Genomic DNA, 21,717 nt, shown 5'->3' with positions numbered 1-21,717 from the left:
AAAGCTTTTTTTTTTGGCTTATTTCAGTTCCCATTTGTCTCCTTTTAAAAGAGGAAGAAGCATAGGTGCCTGGGTCTGCTCCTACAGTGGTTATTGTTTTTGTAACTTTTTGCTTTATGTAATATCAAGCTCACAGAAGAGTTATAAGACCAGCACGATGAACCCCATACACCTTTGCTGGCATTATCTCAGGTTCACCAGTTGTTTATATTGGTGAACATCATTTCCTGTTTATTCTCCTTCTGTGTATATTTATGGACAGTGTGTATTTTTTTTTTTTTTTTAAGATTGAGTCTCACTCTGTCCACCAGGCTGGAGTGCAGTGGTGCGATCTTGGCTCACTGCAACCTCCGACTACCTGGTTCAAGTGATTCTCCTGCCTCAGCCTCCCTAGTAGCTGGGATTACAAGTGCCCACCACCACGCCCAGTTAATTTTTGTATTTTTAGTAGAGACGGGGTGGAACTATTGGCCAGAATGGTCTCGATCTCCTGACCATCATCTCCTGTAGCTGGGGCTACAGGTGCATGCCACCATGCCCGGTTAAGTTTTTTTTTTTTTTTTTCTGTAGTTTTAGTAGAGATGGGGTTTCAGTGTGTTAGCCAGGATGATCTTGATCTCCTGACCTAGTGATTTGCCTGCCTCGGCCTCCCAAAGTGCGGGGATTACAGGCATGAGCCACCGTGCCTGGCCTGACAGTGCATATTTTTTTAGAGCCATTTGAGAGTAAGTAGGAGTGTTCATGTTCCTCTACCACTAAATATTTCAGCATCTATTTCATGAGAAACAATATTTTTAATATTACCAGGACATAGTTATCAAAATCCGAAAACAAACACTGCTTCAATACTATTCTCTCATCTGCAGTGCATATTCAGATTTCCTCATGTGACACCACATCATCCTTTTGGAGGTTTTCGTGGCTGGCATGTATCCTGGACTCGTGGATGCTCCACCCATCCACCCACGCCACACTGCCCTGTTGCCTCACTCACATCCCACACGCCGTCACTGGATGCACTCTTCTTCCTCTTGCCAAGGAGCCCGCTGCCTCTCTCTTGTGCTCCTTTTACCTAGTGCAGAACTCTGTCTGCTGGAGGGGGACCTGAGCTGTCTGGTCCCCCTTGAGTTGAGGAGCGCAGGTCTTAAGGGCACCTTAAGCAATGCCCAGTGGTCCTCCCAGATTTCTGGAGGTACTTGTCATCCATGGTCTGAAGGGAAAACACGCCTTTTCTTCACTCCTCAGCCCTCCACCATTGCCTCATACACTCTGCCTCTCAGCTGACGGTGTCGCTTATTTATAGAAACAATCAGAAGAGAACTAATCTTTCCATGGCCACATCTCCTCCCATGGTTGCATCGTTCTCTCCTGCCTGGCCTGCTTGCCTTCCTGTAACAGTGGTGACCTCCCTTTTCTCTCCTTTTGCCCCATGGTGTCTTCTCTTCAGTATCTTCCCTTGTCTCTTCCTTCTCCTCTTCCCTTGTCTCTAAATTTTTGGAGGGACCCAGTGCTCACCATGGCTTTTCTTTATCTGTATTCACTCTTTACCTTAGTAGTTCTCATCCTTTTAACCTAGCACCTGCCTCTTACAGCTCATCTGTGCTGAGATGGAAGTGACAGCTTTACATTCTTCCATGAGTGCCTAATTTAAAACACGGCATTGGCTGGGTGCAGTGGCTCACATCTGTAATCCCAGCACTTTGGGTGGCCGAGGTGGGAGGATTGCTTGAGCCCAGGAGTTTGAGACCAGCCTGGACAACATGGCAAGACCCCATCTCTACAAAAATACAAAAATCAGCCAGGCGTGGTGGTGCACACCTGTAGTCCCAGCTACTCGGGAGGCTGAGATGGGAGGATGGCTTAAGCCTGGGAGGCAGAGGTTGCAGTGAGCCAAGATTGTACCATTTGCACTCCAGCCTGGGTGACAGAGCAAGACTTTGTCTCAAACAAAAAAACCCCACAGTATTATGCCATGGTTGTAATATAAAGGGAAATTAAAGGAAAATAATTTGTAATAACAATACGCATTTTGGTATTCAAATGCTTTTACACAACTACATGTATAAAATATTTGAACATGTGTACTTCTGCCTAGAGCAGCAATCAGCAGTGTGGACCGATTCAGGTGTGTTGTTTTGGCAGAATCAAAGTAACAATGTTTTGAAATAGTAAAAATCTCTTGGTAAAATTCTGAACAAAAAGAAATGAAGTATGACAGGATGGGTTGATTTATGGAAAAATTTGATAAAAAACATAATTCTTTGGATTTATATGGAAAATAGAGTCAAGTTCTAGGCGCAGATCATTATAAATAGATTTTTCTTTTCTTTCTTTCTTTTTTTTTTTTTTGAGACAGAGTCTTACTCTGTTGCCAGGCGCCAGGCTGGAGTGCAGTGGCGCCATCTGCACTCACTGCAACCTCCGCCTCCGGGGTTCAAGCAATTCTCCTCAGCCTCCCAAGTAGCTGGGATTACAGGTGCGTGCTACCATGTGCATATTTTTGTATTTTAGTAGAGCTGGGGTTTCACCATGTTGGTCAGGATGGTCTGAATCTCTTGACCTCATGATCAGCCCACGTAGGCCTCCCAAAGTGTTGGGATTACAGGCGTGAGCCGCTGCGCCTGGCCATAAATAGATTTTTCTTATTTACATGAATGTTACTCAGGATTTTTAAAAATCCAGGATTTAGAATAATTCTTCATTAGGTGGGAGATTGCAGGACACCTGGAGTCCCTCCCTATCCCTTCTAATGCCAGTAGCACCCTGTTAATGACCACCAAAAATAGACTGCAAATTCTACTAGCCCCTAGGGGGCAGTATGACACCACTAAGAACCCATGCCCTGGGCAATCACACCGTGTCCCAGGACTTTCAGTGAAATCACTGAGTAAAGCTTGTCCACATGGGTCTCCATGCTGATGGCTCCCTGAGCTGCAGAATCCTATCCAACTACCTACCTGTCACCTTTGCTGGATATCCCATGAGCATCTCACACTTCACATGTCCAAAATGTGGCCTTGGCCTTCTCCCCCAAACGCTTCCTCCCCCTTTTCCTTGTTTCAGTAAATGACTCTACCATCCACTTTGCTGCTTGGTCAGAAACTTGGAAGTCATCATGGACTCCTGTGTCACCTGCAGGTCATATTTATCTGGCTTCAAGTCATCTCCTGGACCAGCCACTCTTCTCCCTTTCCTCCTACCACCAAGTCCTCCTGTTTCCAGCCTGGCTTCTTCACCTTCATAGTCTGATCTTCACCTGGCAGACAGAGTGATTGTTTTGTTTTGTTTTTTTCCCCCAAGATGGAGTCTTGCTCTGTCACCCAGGCTGGGGTGCAGTGGTGTGATCTTGGCTCACTGCAACCTCTGCCTCCTTTGTTCAAGTGATTCTTCTGCTTCAGCCTCCCGAGTAGCTGGGATTACAGGCATTCACCACCATGCCCTGCTGATTTTTGTATTTTCAGTAGAGATGGCGTTTCACCATATTGGCCAGGCTGGTCTCGAATTCCTGACCTCACCTTGGCCTCCCAAAGTGCTGGGATTACAGACGTGAGTCACTGTGCCTGGCGCTGAGTGATTGTTTTTAATCATAAATCTGATCACATCATCTTCGTGCTGACCCATCCTGTGCTGTATGTGGGACCCTGTTGTACAGGGCTAACGCAAGTTGGGTCTTGGCACTTCTCTGTGCTCCTAGGACTTGCTGCCCCTGGCCCTCTGCATCCGTAGGCAGTCTCGCTGTTCCTCAGACATGCTGAGCTCACTTCCGCCTCGACCTTTGCGCAAACCCTTTCCTCTCCTGAAGTGTTCTTCCTCCACTGTCCAGATGGTTCACACTTACTTACTTTTTTTTTTTTTTTCTTTTCCGTGCTCCGACGCTGGTGGAATCGGGAACACTGCGACCTCCCAGTTCCTGGAGCCCCAGGGCCCCGGAGCGGGGCGCTTTCCCAGGGCCAGAGGCACCTCTCCGGCTGGCGGGTGCACCGGAGCTGGTCTGCAGGGCCCTGAATGCGACCCCGGCTGCCCGCGGGCTTCCTGGAAGCGGGGCCGCAGGAGCAGAAACGCTCACATCCAGGCGTACAAATAAATCCGTGAGCAGCTCCGCGCCGCCAGCGGCAGGGAAACCGCGGGCTGATTCAATGTAGACGCGGGGCGTCTGCCCGGGCAGGAGCGCAGCGGGTCAAGAAAACCGGGCGTGGGGGCAGGGAGGCCGGGGCAGGAAAAAGAGAGAAAACCCCCAAGCCACGTTTCAAAAATTCGGGTGAATTTTCAATGCCGGCCGCCCAGGGGAGGGTGGGGGCCGGGCAGCGGGCGCCGGGGCCGGCTGGCCACCCGGGGCAACTTTCCGGGCGGGAGGTGCAGCCGGAGGGGGAGGCCCACACCCACTTTCTTCAGATGCCACGAGTGTGTCCCCTCAACTGAGAGGCCTACCCTGACTTCTCCCTAAAATAGGCTTTCCTGCCATCTCATTCTTCTTTTTAATCAGCTTCATTTTTCTTTTTACGCTTATTACCTGTAATTGTGTTATACATTTAATAGTTTACTTATTTATTTTCAGTCTCCCTTTCTCCAATGTCAGCCTCATGAGCGCGGGACTTAACCTTTCTTGTTCACCATTGTATTCTGGAACAGTGTCTGGCACACAGCAAGCATGCAATAAATATTTGAATATTTAACTATTTTAAAAAGCTGTTGGTTGGGCGTGGTGGTTCATGCCTGTAATTCCAGCACTTTGGGAGGATGAGGCAGGCAGATCACCTGCGGTCAGGAGTTAGAAACCAGCCTGGCCAACGTGGTAAACCTCATTTCTGCTAAAAATACAAAAAAATTAGCTGGGCGTGGTGGTGAGCGCCTATAATCCTAGCTACTTGGGAGGCTGACGCAGGAGAATCACTTGAATCCGGGAGGCAGAGGTTGTAATGAGCCCAGATCGCGCCACTGCACTCCAGCCTGGTGACAGAGCAAAACTCTGTGTACTACTACACCCAGGTAATTTTTGTATTTTTAGTAGAGATGAGGTTTCACCATGTTGGTCAGGCTGGTCTCGAACTCCTGACCTCATGATCTGCCCGCCTCACTCTCACAAGTGTTGGGATTACAGGCATGAGCCACTGCGCCTGGCCCAGGCTTTTTATTTGTTTGTTTCATTGTTGTTGCTGAGACTGTCTTGCTCTTGTCACCCAGGCTGGAGTGCAGTGGCATGATCTTGGCCACTGAAGCCTCAACCTCCTGGGCTCAAGTGATCCTCCTGCTTCAGCCTCCCAAGTAGCTGGGACTACAGGTATATACCACCAGGGCTGACTAGTTTTAAGTTTTCTGTTGAGACAGGATCTTTCTTTCTTTCTTTCTTTTTCTTTCTTTCTTTCTTTCTTTCTTTTTTTTTTTTTTTTTTTGAGACGGAGTCTTGCTCTGTAGCCAGGCTGGAGTGCAGTGGCACGATCTCTGCTCACTGCAACCTCCGCCTCCCAGGTTTAAGTGATGCGATTCTTCTGCCTCAGCCTCCTAGAGTAGCTGGGACTACAGGCACACACCACCACTCCAGCTAATTTTTGTATTTTTAATAGAGACGGGGTTTCACCATGTGGGCCAGGATGGTCTCCATCTCTTGACCTCGTGATCTGCCTACCTTGGCCTCCCAAAGTGCCGGGATTATAGGTGTGAGCCACTGCGCCCGGCCAAGACGAGATCTGTGTTGCCCAGGCTGGTCTTGTATTCTTGGGCTCAAGGGATCCTCCGACCTTGGCCTGCCAAAGTGCTGGGATTACAGGCATGAGCCACGGTGCCTGGCCCTAGGCCTTTTGGATTGAACTTGGACCATCACCTCCTTCAGAAAGCCTTCATGATGGGTGTTTGGATGAGTGTCTCTCTTTTTCACAAACACTTAGATGACTCTGTTGCTCCCATTCTATGCACAAATGTCTCTGTCACTGGGCTTTGCCATTTTGTAGCATAATTATCTTTTTTAAAACAGCTTTAGGGCCGGGCGCAGTGGCTCAAGCCTGTAATCTCAGCACTTTGGGAGGCCGAGGCGGGTGGATCACGAGGTCGAGAGATCGAGACCATCCTGGTCAACCTCTTTAGCAGTTGCTCCCTATCCTGTTGGCCCCCTGCCCTGGGAAACCCCAATTTACTTTTTATCTCTGTGGATTTTCCTGTTCTAGGCATTTAATATAAATGGAATCATACAATATATAGGCTTTCGTGAGTGTCTTCTTTCACTTAGCATGATGTTTTCAGGGTTCATCCATGATGTAGCATGTATCAGCCCATCATTCCTTTTTATTGCTAATTAATATCCACTGTCTGCATATACCCCACATTTGTTTATCCATGCATAAGCTGATGGGTTGTTTCTACTTTTTGGCTATTATGAATAATGCCACTATGAACATTCATATACAATTTTTTTTTTTTTTTTTTTGAGATGGAGTCTTGCTCTGTTGCCCAGGCTGGAGTGCAGTGGTGCGATCTTGGCTCACTACAACTGCCGCCTCCCAGGTTCAAGCGATTCTCCTGCTTCAGCCTCCTGAGGAGCTGAGATTACAGGCACGCACCACCATGCCCAGCTAATTTTTTTTGTAGTTTTAGTAGAGACAGGGTTTCACTATGTTGGTCAGACTGGTCTTGAGCTCCTGACCTCGTGATCTGCCTACCTCGGCCTCCCAAAGTGCTGGGATTACAGGTGTGAAGCACCTCGCCCAGCTACATGCAAATTTTTGTGCAGACGTATGTTTTCATTCTCTTTGATATAGCCAAAGAATTGGAAATGCTGGTTATATAACTCTCTATTTTTTTTAAAGACTGAGTCTCACTCTAGAGTGCAGTGGCATGAACTCAGCTCACTGTAACCACCACTTCCCCAGTTCAAGCAATTCTCCTGTCTCAGCCTCTCTAGTAGCTGGGATTACAGGCATGTGCCACCACACCTGGCTAATTTTTGCATTTTTAATAGAGATGGAGTTTTGCCAGGATGGCCAAGGTGGTCTTGAACTCCTAGCCTCAAGTGATCCACCCGAAGTGCTAAGATTACAGGCATGAGCCACTGTGTCTGGCTGATAACTATTTTTAACGTTTTGAGAAACAACCAGACTGTTTGAAGTGGCTGTACCATTTTGCATTCTTTTTTTTTGAGACGGAGTTTCACTCTTGTTACCCGGGCTGGAGTGCAATGGCGCGATCTCGGCTCACCGCAACCTCCGCCTCCTGGGTTCAGGCAATTCTCCTGCCTCAGCTTCCTGAGTAGCTGGGATTACAGGCACACGCCACGATGTCCAGCTAATTTTTTGTATTATTAGTAGAGACGGGGTTTCACCATGTTGACCAGGATGGTCTCGATCTCTCGACCTCGTGATCCACCCGCCTCGGCTTCCCAAAGTGCTAGGATTACAGGCATGAGCCACCGCGCCCGGCCTTTTCTTTTCTTTTTTTTTTTTAATTGGAATGTCTTTCTATGTTATCCAGGCTGGTCTTTAACCCTTGGGCTCAAGGAATCCTCCTACCTTATCCCCGCAAAATGCTGAGATTATAAGTGTAAGCCACCACGCCTAGCAAGTAAGAATTCTTTAAATATTCTGGGTACAGGTCTCTTATCAGTTATATAATTTGCAAATAGTTTCTCTTTTTTTTTTTTTTTTTTTTTTTTGAGACATGGTCTCGCTCTGTTACCTAGGCTGGAGTGCAGTGGCGCAATCACAGCTCACTGCAGTCTGAAACTCCTGTGCCCAAGTGGTCCCTATGTCTCTGCCTTACAACTAACTGGAACTATAGGCACACACCACCACATCTGTCTAATTTTTAAAAATTTTTTGTACACAGCTGTGACTGCACCACTGCACTCCAGCCTGGGCAACAGAGTGAGACCCTTCTCAAAAAATATGCATATGTATAGCAATTATGTTTCTATACATTAGCAATTAACCTGAAAACAAAATTTGAAAAAAATTATATTTACAGTAGCATAAAAAAGAATAAAATATTTAGGAATAAGTTTAAAAGATCTATAAAGCTTATACTTTGAAAACCACAAAACAGTCCAGGCATGTGGTTTATACTCATAATTCTAGCACCTTGGGAGACTGAGGTGGGAAAATTGCTTGAGACCAGGAGTCTGAAACCAGTCTGAGGCAACATAGTGAGACCTCGTCTCTACAAAAAGATATATAATCAATTGTATATTGATCTTGTATTCTGCAACATTGCTAAACTTGCTTATTAGTTCTAATAGTTTTTTTGTGGATTTTGTAGAATTTTCTCCATGCAAGACTGTGTCATCTGCAAATAGAAATAGCTTCACATTTTCCTTGCCGATTGGATGCCTTTTATTTCATTTTTTTTCACCTAATTACCCTGGCTAGAACCTTCAGTACAATGTTGAATATAAATGTCAAGGGCAAATATCCTCATCTTGTTCCTGAACTTAGGGGGAAAGCATCTGGTCTTTCACGATATAGTTTTCTGTTGATACCTTTCATCAGATTGAGAAAGTTTTCCCTTCCATTCCTAGTTTATTGAGTTTTCATTATGAAAAGGTGTTGGATTTTGTCTAATGCTTTTTCTGTATCTGAGATAATTATGTGGTTTTTGTCTTTTATACTGTTGATATTTGTCTGTTACATCAATTGATTTTTGGATGTTAAACCAACCTTACATTCCTGTGATGAATCCACATCTTTTTTGGGTGACTCTATTTCATTGGATTATGAGCTCCACCACTGTTAGGGCCAGTGTCCCCAGGGGCAGATGGGGGTGGGTATCCCTAAGTCTCTCTTTATTCTGCTCCTTCATTCCCCTGAGTTCCCTTCTTCTATTCTATCTGCAAAGACAAGGACGGGAAGCCAAGGCAGAAGGTGATCATCGCCAGCTGTGGGGAGTACATGTGGCGCTTTCTCTGCTCTCCACTCTGCTCTTTCCCTTGCACATCCAGGAAGGAGCTGCCAGCTTCAGAGGAGGCAGCACCAAGGGTGCCCTGTTTGAAGCAAGCAGCATTTGTGGCATGAGGCCTGCCTCAGGGTCAGCTTGAAGCCCCTCTGCAGGCACAGCGTGGACTGTTCCCAAGTGCAGCTGTGGGCCCAGGAGCCAGCATGGGTGCTCCTTCACCAGCCACCACCATGGGCAGACTGTGGCCACGGGCTTTTTCCGGCATCTGCTGCCAGGTCAGCTGTGGGCTCACCAATGTGGCTCCTGGATGTTTTATTCTGTTTGGTTTGCTAAAATAAATCCTAGTTCTTGTACGGCTGCTTGCCAGCCAGGTCCCAGGTGTTTTCAGAGGTTGCTGCTGGGACAGGCCTTAGCATCTCTGCTGCTGCTCTTCTCTTTTAGGCCAAGTCCCTTAGGGGATGCTCTCATCAGCCCATTGTGGGGCAGTAGAAGGCAAAGCCATAGAAAAGTGCCTCTGTCTTCTCTCTCTGGTTGGTTACCATTTCTGCTGTCACACTAGCTGGTCTTGTGCCTGATGGGCACCTGTAATCAGTCACACTCAACTGCACTCATTATGCACTCCCTGAACCAACAGAACTATATTACCAAGAATCACCCAGGGCCCTTCTTTAGTCATCGGATGTGCTTGGTGCTGGGGAGAAACAAGCAGGGGTGGGTCCTACCTCCTCCCTGACCCCAGGCCTACCTAGAAATTGCAGTGTGGTGCCATGGTGTGCAGCCTGTGCTAGGATGGCTCTCACCTTGTACCAGTTTTGGGCCAGCCAGACCACCTCATGGCATCTTTCAGGTGCTGAGGTTGAGCCCTATCAGTCTCCAAAAACCTCCCCCAGGGATGCCCACTGGCTCCCATGACATGTCCCAGGAGCTCTGTCTGAATCAAGTCTTTTTTTTTTTCTTTTTGTGATGGAGTTTTGCTCTTGTCACCCAGGCTGGAGTACAATGGCATGATCTTGGCTCACTGCAACCTCTGCCTCCTGGGTTCGAGGAATGTCTCAGCCTCCCAAGTAGGTGGGATTACAGGCACTTGCCTCCATGCCCAGCTGATTTTTGCATTTTTAGTAGAGACGGGGTTTCACCATGTTAGCCAGGCTGGTCTCAAACTCCTGACCTCTGGTGATCCACCTGCCTCAGCCTCCCAAAGTGCTGGCTGAATCAAGCCTTGATGTTGAGAATCCACCAGGGTGAGGGTGGTGAGGAAACGAGAAGCCTATTTCCCTGGCCCCAGTGACCCCCGGCCAGCTCCACCTCTGGCACCCTGGGTGGGGCTTCTCCCCCTTGATCAGCTTGGCCCTGCAGTGTTCCCAGCAGGCACTCTCACTCCTCGGTGTTGACGTCATGTTATTGGTGGTCAGTCATAGCTGTCAGGACAGGCAGCATTGAGGCCAGGATAAGGCCAGCTACCCAGGGCTGCCATGAAGCCCAGGAGAGAAGAGGATATGTGTAAAGTGCTCAACATAGTGGGTTCTGGGGCTGGCCTGAGGCCCTGAGAGCAGGGACTGGTTCCACAGCCCTGTGAAACAAGGGAGGATCTTATTGCTGTGCTTGCTTGATTACCCTGGGAAGGAGGGATCAAGGGACCAGCCAGAGAGGCCAGTGGGAGAGGAACCTTCAGGTTTTCCCCAGAAGTTATCCCAGTGGGTCCACCTGTGACCCTTGTATTGTGAGGTCACCTGAGCCTCAAAGGTAAGGCGCCTGCCCCTGCTTGTGCCAAGTGCTACGCAGAGAAGGAGAGGAGATTATTGGTCCGAGGATTCCAGACCAGTGGGCAGACTCGTGGCCACGCGATCTGGGCACTGGGCTGCCTGCCACCCCGTGGGAGCCCCACTCCAGCCTCTGAGGAAGGGAATGCAAGAGCAGACGTATGAGGGAGAAGCTAAAGCAGAATTCAAGGGCTGGAAAGCTGCTAACAATTATGTTTTGAAAGAACATTTAATAACAGAAACTTTCAAAATGTTTCAAACATTGAATAAATCAGATCACCAAGCAGTGTACAGAGTAGGATCCTAACTTTATAAAATATCCTATGTCATATATAAAGAAGAATGTATATGTGCCAAGAAAAAAGACTGGAAGGAATTAGGAGCAGTGGTTCTCTCTGATTGATTATGGGTGTTGATATTCTGGTTTTTGTTATTTTCTCTCTGATTGATTATGGGTGTTGGTTATTTTCAAAAATTTCCCCACCACACAGGTAGTTTTCTTACATGAGGAAAAAACATTTGTTAAAAGTAGGGAGCGGCAGCTATTTGCTCAAGGCTTCCCAGTAAGGAAAGGAACCTGGAGTAGAAAGTGCCCCCTTGAGCTTCCCACAAGGGCAAAGTTAGGTGCCAGCCACACTCACTACAGGGCCAGGGGAGGGCCACACACCTGCCACCTCCCCAGCAGAGACCCTAGCGCGCAGGTCACTGCCGATTCAGACTCCTTCCACAAGCAGGTGAGGGTGCAGGGCCACACCTCATGCAAGAGATGACCACGTTTAGATTTTTGAGGAAAAGCACAGCTCTCAGGTAAATACAGCAGTACTTCCAAGCACATTCTGGGAGGAGTGGGTTTTATGAGGAAGGCATACAAGGAAGGCCCAAATTTGCAAGTCCATTTAAAATGAGCCTGCTCAGAATTGCTGTTTATTCCACAGGTCTGCACAGGCATGGCTCTATGTGTCCCATGACATGTTTGACCCTCATGGAGGCCTCAAAAGGGCAAGACCAGCACCCTCTTCTACAGAGGAAGGAGCAGGCGCAGCAGGTACGTGATGTTGTCAAATTAACAAGAGGCAGAGGCTGGGTACAGTGGCTCTTGCCTGTAATCCTAGCACTTTGGGAGGCTGAGGTGGGAGGATTGCTTAAGCTCAGGAGTTCAAGACTGGCCTTGGCAACATAGTGAGGCCTGGTCTCTACAAAAAAATATAAAAATTAGCCAGGTGTGGTGGCATGTGCCTGGCATCCTAGCGCCTCAGGCTGAGGTGGGAAGATTGCCTGAGCCCAGCAGGTCAAGGCTGCAGTGAGCCATGATACAGCCTCTAGCCTGTGCGACAAAGTAAGACCCTGTCTCAAAAAAAAAAAAAAAAAAAAAAAAGCAGAGCCAAGACTTGATGCCAGGTCGACTTGGTTCCAAAACCTGCCCTCTCCTTTTCACAGACCCCTTTCCCATGAAATAATAGGGAATTTCTCTAAAGCACATCGCCTAGGTCCCTACGTAAAGACAAAGAAACAGGACTTTGCACACTTGGCTGGCATCAGGGCCAGCCCTGCGCTGCAGTGTGAAGATGGCCCCTGGGGTGGGGGAGCTGCTCTGCACCGAATAGCCTCAGACCCTCTGTCAGTGGCTGCTTATCACTGCCAGTGGGCCTGAGCTGACTACCCTTATTTATGCTCCTGATGTGTAGCCTTGAATGCATCCTGGGAGTGGGAGACCACCAGGCCAGATGGCCTTGGTAGCTGGGCACTGACCCCTCATCAGCTATGTGTCCATACACCCTCCAACTTTTCTGAGGCCTTCTCTATGTGATGTCATTTGGTGGCTGTCTGGGTGGCTAAAGATGCCAGAAGTCTGGCCACCAGGAAGGCCACAACTGTCACTTTCTGCTTTGCTGCTGAAAAGGGAGTCTTATCACGATTCTCAGGCCTGCTCTGCACACCTGATGGGCATGGCAGTGTTTGTGTCTTGAAAACATTCATTTCACAAACTCAGCATCCCCAAACTATGCCAGTTTACATACTGGGCACTGAAGAGACCAAACATTTGTCAGTTTCCAAAACTTTACTGCCCAGTATTGGAAGAAGAGAGCTGTTAAATCAGGTCTTGCAGTGGCAGATAGGCCCCAAGTCCTGTGGCAGCCTGGCCATCAGGCCATGTCTCAGGCTCTGGGACAAGGTCACAGGGGTGGATGGGCTCTCTGGCTGGAAGAGCCTTTGGAATGAAACAGTCCCATGTCCTCATGTCACAGATGAGAAACTGAAGCGTGAATAAGAAAGAGGACCTGTCTTGACATCAAGTCAGTGGCTGAGTTGGAACCAGAATATCTGTCTCTTGACATTGAGGCCAGTGCCTCTTACAGTCCCTGCTAGCTGAGCTTGAAGCCCTAGACTAGTAGGGAACTCCCTGTTTCCAGACAGCCTGGGCCTGCCCTTTGCATACATGGAAGGGTCTCATCCTCTGCGCTTGCACACAGAGGCCCCCCCTGCTCTGAGTGGAGGGGCTGCTGTCCCGCAGCATGGCCCAGCCTCTACCTCTGCTGCCAGACCAGCTCTCCCTCGCCCCATCTCTGGGGGTGCAGCATGTGAACTCCAGAGAGGTGCATTCTTGGGCACATGGGAGGTGGAACCACCATGCCAGGCTGTGCCTGTGGATGGGATGGGCTCAGGATCTGCTTTTAATGACATGGTTTGGGCAGCTGGACTCTGTCTGTTCCAGCAGGTAAATTACAGGCTTAGCAACTCAGAAATCAAATAAACACTCCAACTCCCAGTGGCAGCTCCAAGGAGAACAGTGGTTTCCGGGAACAGCGGAGGCTGAAACAAACCTCCCCACCCAACTCAGCCTAATTACTGCCTGTCACTCCCTGGGACAGGGACCTTTTCTTTGACTCATAGCCCCAAGACACAGTACAGTGCTGCTGGGCACCCAGGGTGACGCCGATTTTGGTGACCAGCCTGTTCTTAACTCCTAGACACAAGCAAACACTGGCAGTCCCCACCCTTGCCCCATGCCTGTCCGGAGACTGCCAGTCACCCTGCTCTGGATGGAATGGATTGCTCCACAGTGGAGCAGTAGGGGAACTGAGGTCTTGTTGACAGTGCCTGGTGGTGGCTGTCTGCAGTTCTGTGCTGAGGCCCAGAGGCCCTGTCCAGGTTCAGTGGGAAAGGTACGTAGGTTGATTACTGACATCAGCCATGAGCAAGGCGGGTAGGCTGCGGGGGCATCTGCTCTGTGCCAGTCTGGACCACACATCGCAGCTGCTGGCCTTGCCTCTCTGTCTCAGTGCTGAGCTATTCAGAGCTATTCAGAGCATAGTGGAGATGGCTCAGGGAACTGGAAGCCCCCGAGATTCTTTGCTCCTCTGGGAGTCATACCTCTTTCCCCGGCAGGAGAAGGGAGAGGCCCAGGGCAAGGGAAGACACATGACATAAAATATTCCCAGTGGTCGGGTGCAGTGGTTCACACCTATAATCTTAGCACTTTGAGAGGCTGAGGCGGGCGGATCATGAGGTTAGGAGTTCAAGACCAGCCTAGGGGGAAACCCTGTCTCTACTAAAATACAAAAATGAGCTGCGCTTGGTGGCGAGTGCCTGTAGTCCCAGCTACTTGGGAGGCTGAGGCAGGAGAATTGCTTGAACTCGGGAGGTGGAGGTTGCAGTGAGCCAGGATCGTGCCACTGCACTCCAGCCTGGGGGACAGACTGAGACTCCATCATCTAAAAAAAATAAAAATAAAAATAAAAAAAATCCATGGTGGTGGCTTCATGAGGACCTCTAGCTTACTCTTTTTCTAATATGTTAACTGCAGCCTGGACCAAATTAGAAAAATCCAAGAACACACTGTACTGAGAACATGTGCATGCCCAATTATGCCCAGAAATGCCCAGGTGTTGTCTCTGGGAAGGGGCAGAGCCCTGCTCCCCACCCCAAAACCCTGTGGTAGATGATGGTGCAAAGCTCGCGTCAGCCAACCTCAGACCATCCAGGGCTGGCCAGTCTGGCCGGTCCTAAGATAGGACTTCTGTGCTGACTCCAGACAGTACAGTCAGCACAGGCTCCAAGATTGCTGTGTACCTTAGGCCACCAAAGTGTCAGGCAGGGTGACAGCCACAAACCCCAGGGGAGAGGCACAGAGGGACCCCGAAAGGACCAGAAGCCTGACAGAAAGTAGGCACAGAAAGTGAGGGCCTCTGACACTCCTGCTTGAGCCGTGACAGCATTGAAGGGTTTCCTGCTTCCGAGGGGCCCTATCCGATGAGAAGGGCTGGGCGGGCTGGGCTCAGTGGCAGCCGCAGGCCTTGACCACCATGTTGCGCTTCTTGCGCAGGATGACGTTGTTGCTGCTGTCATAGTAGAGCACGGAGGTGGCGCTCAGCTTGGTGGGCGCACAGCACGCCTTGGGGACTGCGTCTGGCTTCATCAGGTGCACCTGGCCAGGGAGAGGGCACAGGCAGGGGCATGAGTCCAGTGGCCGCCTCCAAGGACTCACCCAGCCCCACCCCAGCTCCACCTGCTCCCCACCCTGGCCATCTCCAGGCCACATGGGAGCAGCACAATAATAATAACTATTCACAGGAATAAGAACAGCCCTCTGGGCTCTGGGAACAGGAGCTGTGGTGACTAGCAGTGCCCAGGGAGGGACACATGGCAGGGGGTGTGGGGCAGGTGGGCAGGGCACTAATGAGGGACCTCGAGTCCCAGGCCAAGGGCTCAGACTTCCTCCTGGGGATGATGGGAAGGAGAACCGCATGGCCAGGTTTGTGCCTTAGTGAGGTCCCTGACGGGGAACCTGGAAGGACAACTTCCTTCTTTTGGCCCTTTGGACCCAGAGGCTCCGCCTCCCATGCCCCGCCTCCCTCCTCAGGCTCTTGGAGCCCAGGCCTTGGTCCCTCTCCTATGCTGCTCTCCAGACTTGCGGATCCTGCTCCCTTCCCTACTTCTGTACTTAGGGTCTGACAGGGCCTCGGCAGAACACCAAGTTCCTCTCGCCCTGCCATCACAGCCCTGCCTGGGAGGCCTCCTGGATGCCTCCTCTCCCCTTCTCCCTTCCCTGGGAGCAGCCCCTGGCTCAATCTCCGCCTCTGTGCTGTCTCAGGCCACCTGCCCAGTCCAGCTGCCATCACCTGCCAGGTGACCACAGCAGCCCTCCTCCCCTGCTCCTCTGCCTTCCATTCCCCGCACCTTCAGCTTCCCCAAGCCAGAGAGGTCATTCTGGAGGGTGACATGGACCATGACACTGCTTTGCTAAAGACCTCTGACAGCTTCTCAGGTTGCTTGGAAAAAAATCCACTCTCCTTCCCAGGGACCCCCAGACCAGGAGCTGGCCCTGCCCACCCCGACATCACCTCCCTCCACCCTTCCTCCCAGTCACTGCATCTAACGCCTCCTCCCTGCTGGCCCTGATCTTAGGACCAGCTTGCTCTGTCTTAGGGCCTTGCACTTGACAGGATGTTCTTTCTGCTGGAACATTCCTCCTCCAGCTGCCCCCTCCTTGTGTGGAGAGGCTGGGCCCAATCTCCCTCCACTGATGGGCGGCCTGCTCTGCTCTTCCTCACAGGAGGCATCAGCTCTGTGGGTGGTTTGCTTCTGTGCCCACCGACAGCCTCCCTTAGAGCACAGTGACTGATTGCTGCCCAGCAGGTTGTGAATGCTCACTTTAGTTGAGCCCCTGAGGGGCAGGGGCAGAGGGGACAGAGTCCAGTAGTTGCAGGTGCAGTCACCTCCCCATACACGCAGCCCTGAGAACCACACAGCATAAAGGGTGGCTGGGCTGGGCTGCCCCAGGCATCATCACCCGCGAACCTTTCAAGGAGGGCACTCCAGGTATCCAGCAAACACCATTTGACCGCCCAGAAAGTGTTATCATAGGCTCAAAGCAGCTTTTGGTAATTCCTTTCCTCTCATGCCAGGGCATTGCCTTTCTGTGTGTATGTGTGATTTTTTAAAATTTTTGTTTTAGAGATACGGTTTCACCATGTTGCCCAGGCTGGTCTTGAACTCCTGGGATTACAGGTGTGAGCCACCGTGCCTGATCAAGGCATTGCCTTTGAACCTCCTATGAGAAAACCATAAGGCTGTGGAATACCAGGAACTGGGATTCTAGATAAAAATTTCTGGATGGAAGCCTGGGTGCCAGAATCTGCAAACACCCAGAGCTCTCAGCAGTGAGCAGCACCAGTGATCCCATCAGAAGCCGCTTTCATCACTTAAGGTTGCCCGACACCGAGGCACCAAAAGCCAGGGGATCTGGAGAAAACACAAACGGCCAAGAGAGAAACAGGGAAAAGCCAAAGGGTAGAGAGCCACACCATCTAGACGCTCCCTGCCTGCGCTGTGGCACAGGTGGGTGAGTGCATACCCACGTCCCTCATGCTGTGTGACATGTCCTGGGCGGGCAGACTTGCCAGCGTACTCAGGTGCCCGCGTGTTAAGATCGCAGTCCCCACGTGGCGTGCACGTCCATTTCGTGTGCTGTGCTTCTGACCATAGGAGCTGTGCCTCTGTCAGTCTGGGCACCGCGCACAGGTGCATAAGTGTCCCACGGGAGCATGTGCGGTGCGTAAAACAGGCGTGTGTACGCGGCTATTTAGTGTCAGTGTGGGGTGTGTCTGTGTTCAGGTGCGAGTCTACGTGGGCTAGCGTGGCTGTATGAGGACCAGGTCCTGCAGAGCTGTGGGAATTTTGTGACATTACTGACTCCGTGCAGAGGAAGCTCCCTGAGACATGGAGCAGGTACCCTCCCTGCCCTTCCGGCTGGCTGGACCAGATACCTCTCTGCAGGGCCCCCCACCCCAGGAGGCTGGGCAGGACAGGCACAGTACTGACCAGGGACTGCAGGATGGCGTGGTTGGTGGCGTTCATGCAGGAACCCAGTGGGAAGGAGCACTCCCCCTCACAGTAATAGGCTGAGTAGCCTTGCGGGGCGATGATCCAGTCCTGGGGGCATGGGAGAAGGTGAGTCCCATCCACGTGCCCCTCCCTGAGCCTTGGGCCCAAACCCACCCTCCATCCCTGCAGGCCAGTCTCCCCCAAGAGGCCTGAATCCACCCAGGAACCCCCAGCAGATGCTGGGCAGGAGCTCAGGCCCGACATCCCCCATCCTCACTCTTCATCCCGCCCCAGCCGGCCCTCCCCTGCCAACGCCTCCCAGAGCTGCAGTCGCAGTGCAGCCGCAGCTGATGCAGGGATGTCTCAGTTTCCTTGTGGGGATGCTGACAGCTTAGTTGGTTGATTCAGTCTTTATTTACATGGTTAAAAAAAAAAAACAACCAAAAAAAAACACACCCTTTCTCACCACGTTTTCACTTTAGAAAACTTGGCAAACACAAATAAAAAAATATGTAAGAAGATTGAAATCTACGTCCTCCCTGCAGATTCCCTTCTGCTCCACAGGTGGCGATTGTCATTTCAGAAACAAGGACAAGAGTCAGCACTTACCAGCCAGCCGAGGTCCTGGAAGCTGACGTAGAGCTCGTGCCGACGGCAGACCTGCTGGCCGTGAGAGCCGTGGACATCATCTGTAGGGACAGAGGGGCAAGGTCTTTTCTGGGGTTCCTGCTCTGTGCAGCTGCTGCGGGTTACCAGGGTGGAGGACCCCCTGATGAGCACATTTGTCAAATGAATGACAGGAAACCATTTGGTCTCATAAAGCCCATCCCTGGAACTCTGCTTGTACCATGACCCAGGCTCAAGAGCCTGCCATGGCTCCCAGTGGTTAGAGTGACACTGTGCCCAGCCCTCCCATCCTTCAGCCTGTGAGCGTCTTGATGCTCCAGTAAACAGCCCAGCAGGACCCTGGGCCATCCTGTGCCGCTTTCTCCTCTCTGGAGAACCCTGTGACTCCAGCCCACCCTCTCCTGCCACACCCATTCCTCAGGTTCAAGTGGCTGACAACCAGGCCAGTCAAGGGCCGACTCCCTGGGAAGAAGGGCACAGGGTCGGGTCAGGCCTGTCCCTGATCCTGAAGGGCTTGGCCCAGTTGGGGATAAAACTTCACATAAGTAGCCGAGGGTCCTGCAGGGTGCCCGGGCACAACTGCGGGCCACAAGGGGCTGCGGCATCCAGGGAAGGGGCAGCCGATTCTGATGGAGGCTTCTGGGAAAGACCTGGAGGAGCCAGGGAAGGGAGAGAAGGGGCCTTCTGGGTGGCAGGGACAGCCAGGACAGCCAGGACAGGCCTCTGGAGTGCCGATCACCAAGGTGCATCAGGGCAAAGATGGTGTCAGGGAAGGGGGCTGGAGAGTGGCCATCAGCTTGAACCGACCTGAGCCTGAGGGCTCTGGGCCACCTCCTGGTTCTCGCCCTGCCTCTCTCAGCCGGAAGCCTGCAGGGCCTCAGCCCCAGCCCGCCCGGTCCTCACCAAAGATGCCCGGGAGCCGGCTGTCCTGCGGCAGCTCATTGGTTTTCTTCGGCTGCCTCCTCCTCAGTGGCCTCACTGCCCGAGGGGTGCGGACGGGATTCTGACTGGCCCTGAAGAAAGTGACCACGAAAGGCTGTCGGGAGCGCGGGGCCTGTTGGCCCAGCAGGCCGGCCAGGCCAGGATCCACGCTGTGCCCTGAGACAGAAAGGAGAGAGGGGTCACTCATGGGCAATGGGCCTGCAGTGGACACAGCAGGGATCTCTCTGCCGGGCCGGGCCAGGTCCAGGGGTGTGGAGGCTGAGGACCCCAGGGGCCCTGCTGAGTCTCAATTTCCACATTTGAAGCCTGGAGCCCTTGGTCCAGCCCCGGCCAGTCCACGTGTCTCCTGGGGCAGATCTGGAGGAGGTGGGGGAGGGGCTCAGGGCTTGGTGAGCTGCAGGCAGTGTCATTAGCGACAGCTGTGACACAGACATTTGTGAAGCGCTCTACCAGTTTGAAGATTTTTCCCATGGATCACCTCATTGGGTCCTTACAGTAACCCTGCAGCTCCTACCTCACAGGAGACGCAGAGTCCCACGGCCAGTGACTCCCAGAACTGGCACTCCAACCGGCTTGAGAACCCTGAGGCCTCTGTTGTGTCTTCTGTCCCACACTTTCTGGGGTGGGAACGTCAAATTATGACTGAGACAGCTCGTGGCAGCATCTGCCAGATTTAGCGAGCGCTTTCTCCCCTGGGCACAGCCCAAGAGCAGGGCATTAACTGTCTCCCTGGTGCCCACAAGGGAAACACCAGGTCTGTGGAGCAGAGACATTGGAACCAAATCCCAGAGCCCAGGATTTAGCCTGCAGTGGTCTCATTCCAGAGCCCAAGTTCTTATGCATGAGCTGGGTTTATAGAGAAGAGGGAAAAGAAAGAAAAAAGAGAAAACGAAGGAAGGGAGGCAAAAGAGAAAAGAAAAAGAAAGTGGGGAGGGAGGAAGAGACGGAAGAAAGGAAAAGCTGAAGCAGAGAAGGAAGGAAGGAGGGAAGGAAGGAAGGAAATCTGAAGCAGAGAAGGAAGGGAGGGAGGGAGGGAGGGAGGGCTGGCTGAAGCAGCTAACTTGGGCCTCAGCTCCAGGAGGAGCAAAGCCTGTATAAAGGGATTGTCTCCCACTGCCGCTTCCAGACTGAGGATGTCGCTAAAAACATGGTAACTAACCTTGTAGACGCCAATCTCACCAATAAACCTGTGCATCCTCATGTGCTTGTTTGGATTTCAATAACCTTTCTATTGTAAAAGCAATTAACCACGCTAAAGAAGGTTTTGAAAAAAAAAATAAAAAACCATTTTAAAGACCTTTCAACTCCCATACATTATCACTTTTCAGGGCTATTCTATTTTCATTATGTAAATTTAAGTTTTCTACAGTTGTCAGCCCATCAAAGATGTCCTCATTTTTTTCGACTTTCGAATAGCCAGGTGTGGTGGCTCACACCTGTATTCCCCGCACTTTGGGCAGCTGAGGCAGGAGGATGGCTTCAGCCCTGGAGTTTAAGACTAGCATGGGAAACATAGTGAGACCCCCATCTCTACTAAAAACAAAAAATTAGCTGGGTGTGGTGGCACATGCCTGTGGTCTCAGCTACTTGGGAGGCTGAGGCAGGAGGATTGTTTGGGCCCAGGTGTCTGAAGTGAGCCATGTTTGTACCATTGCACTCCAGCCTGGGTGACAGAGCAAGACCCTGTCTCAAAACAAATTTAAAAATAATTTGCTGTTTAAAAAAGTCTCTACAGTCTAGGCATGGTGGCTTGACCCTGTAATCTTAGCACTTTGGGAGCCCAAGGCAGGCAGATCACTTGAGGTCAGGAGTTCAAGCAGGAGTTCGAGACCAGCCTGGCTGACATGGTACAGAAATTAGCCAGGCATGGTGGCATGCGCCTTTAATCCCAGGCTGAGGCAGGAAAATTGCTTGAACCTGGGAGGTGGAGGTTGCAGTGAGCTGAGATTGCACTCCAGCCTAGGGGACAAGAGTGAAACTCCGTCTCAAAACAAACAAAAAGCTCTACAATAAATATTTCAAATGTATAAAATCCCTTGGAGCAGTACACCGTAATTTACTTGATTTTGGCTCATCATCAGACACGTGGGTTATTTCCTGGTTTTCATGATAAAGATGAGAGTGCGATGGGTGAAATTTCCCGATGCTGAGTTGCAGAAGCATGATTGCCAGCTCATTTTCATGGCTCTTTAAACAGTGCTGGTTGTTCAGTTTACATGAGGACACATTTCACCTGGTTACAAGCACAGATGTACGCATGTATGTACACACATGCATATATGTGTCTGTATAAACACATACACATGCGCTTAGACATTACACATACAGATGTATTTATTCCTGCGTGGTTCTCCAGTACACCCTACAGGCCAAGGACATTGCCTGCCCCACCCTCAGTCCCACTCAAAGGTCAGCCCTGAAGCAGCTATGCCTCAGCCCCAGTGTCCCTTGGCCACTTGATTGAACAACCAGTGAATCCAGAGACCAACCTTTGACCTGTGACATCACCTGCCACAAAGGAGCGTGGACAAGAGCTGCTGAGACGGAGGCTGTGGGCTGCAAGCACGGACGGGAAGGAGGCCCAGAGAGCACTGGGCAGAACTCGGCTCATGGTGAGACAAGGTTATGCGGAAGCAGCAGAATTACAAGGAACAGAGCTGGGCACACAGGAAAAGGCAAGTGAGGCCAC

The 21,717-nt window shown here is 51.0% G+C and overlaps 1 protein-coding gene and 1 long non-coding RNA gene across 2 annotated transcripts in view; one reads left to right on the top strand and one right to left on the bottom strand.

Moving 5' to 3' along the window:
* The first annotated feature begins 5,288 nt into the window (after positions 1-5,288).
* LOC120365946 (uncharacterized) lies at positions 5,289-20,228 on the top strand. The gene is made up of 3 exons (XR_012512386.1): positions 5,289-7,548; positions 11,570-11,679; positions 17,250-20,228. It is a non-coding gene; the product is annotated as an uncharacterized LOC120365946 (long non-coding RNA).
* The window catches only part of LOC101033727 (bone morphogenetic protein 8B), a 33,404-nt gene continuing 23,361 nt past the window's right edge, over positions 11,675-21,717 (bottom strand). The window contains exons 4-7 of the mRNA XM_039473560.2: positions 18,990-19,184; positions 18,069-18,148; positions 17,457-17,567; positions 11,675-15,060 (exon numbers count right to left, since the gene is read on the bottom strand). Of these exons, the coding sequence (XP_039329494.1) occupies positions 14,911-15,060; positions 17,457-17,567; positions 18,069-18,148; positions 18,990-19,184 (536 nt within the window). The 3' untranslated portion in view covers positions 11,675-14,910. The remainder of the gene's footprint in view (positions 15,061-17,456; positions 17,568-18,068; positions 18,149-18,989; positions 19,185-21,717) is intronic.

Source organism: Saimiri boliviensis, chromosome 11 (assembly GCF_048565385.1).
Source record: "Saimiri boliviensis isolate mSaiBol1 chromosome 11, mSaiBol1.pri, whole genome shotgun sequence".
Lineage (NCBI taxonomy): Eukaryota > Metazoa > Chordata > Mammalia > Primates > Cebidae > Saimiri > Saimiri boliviensis.
Note: the sequence above shows the minus strand (reverse complement) of the source record. Positions and strands in the feature narration are given on the sequence as shown.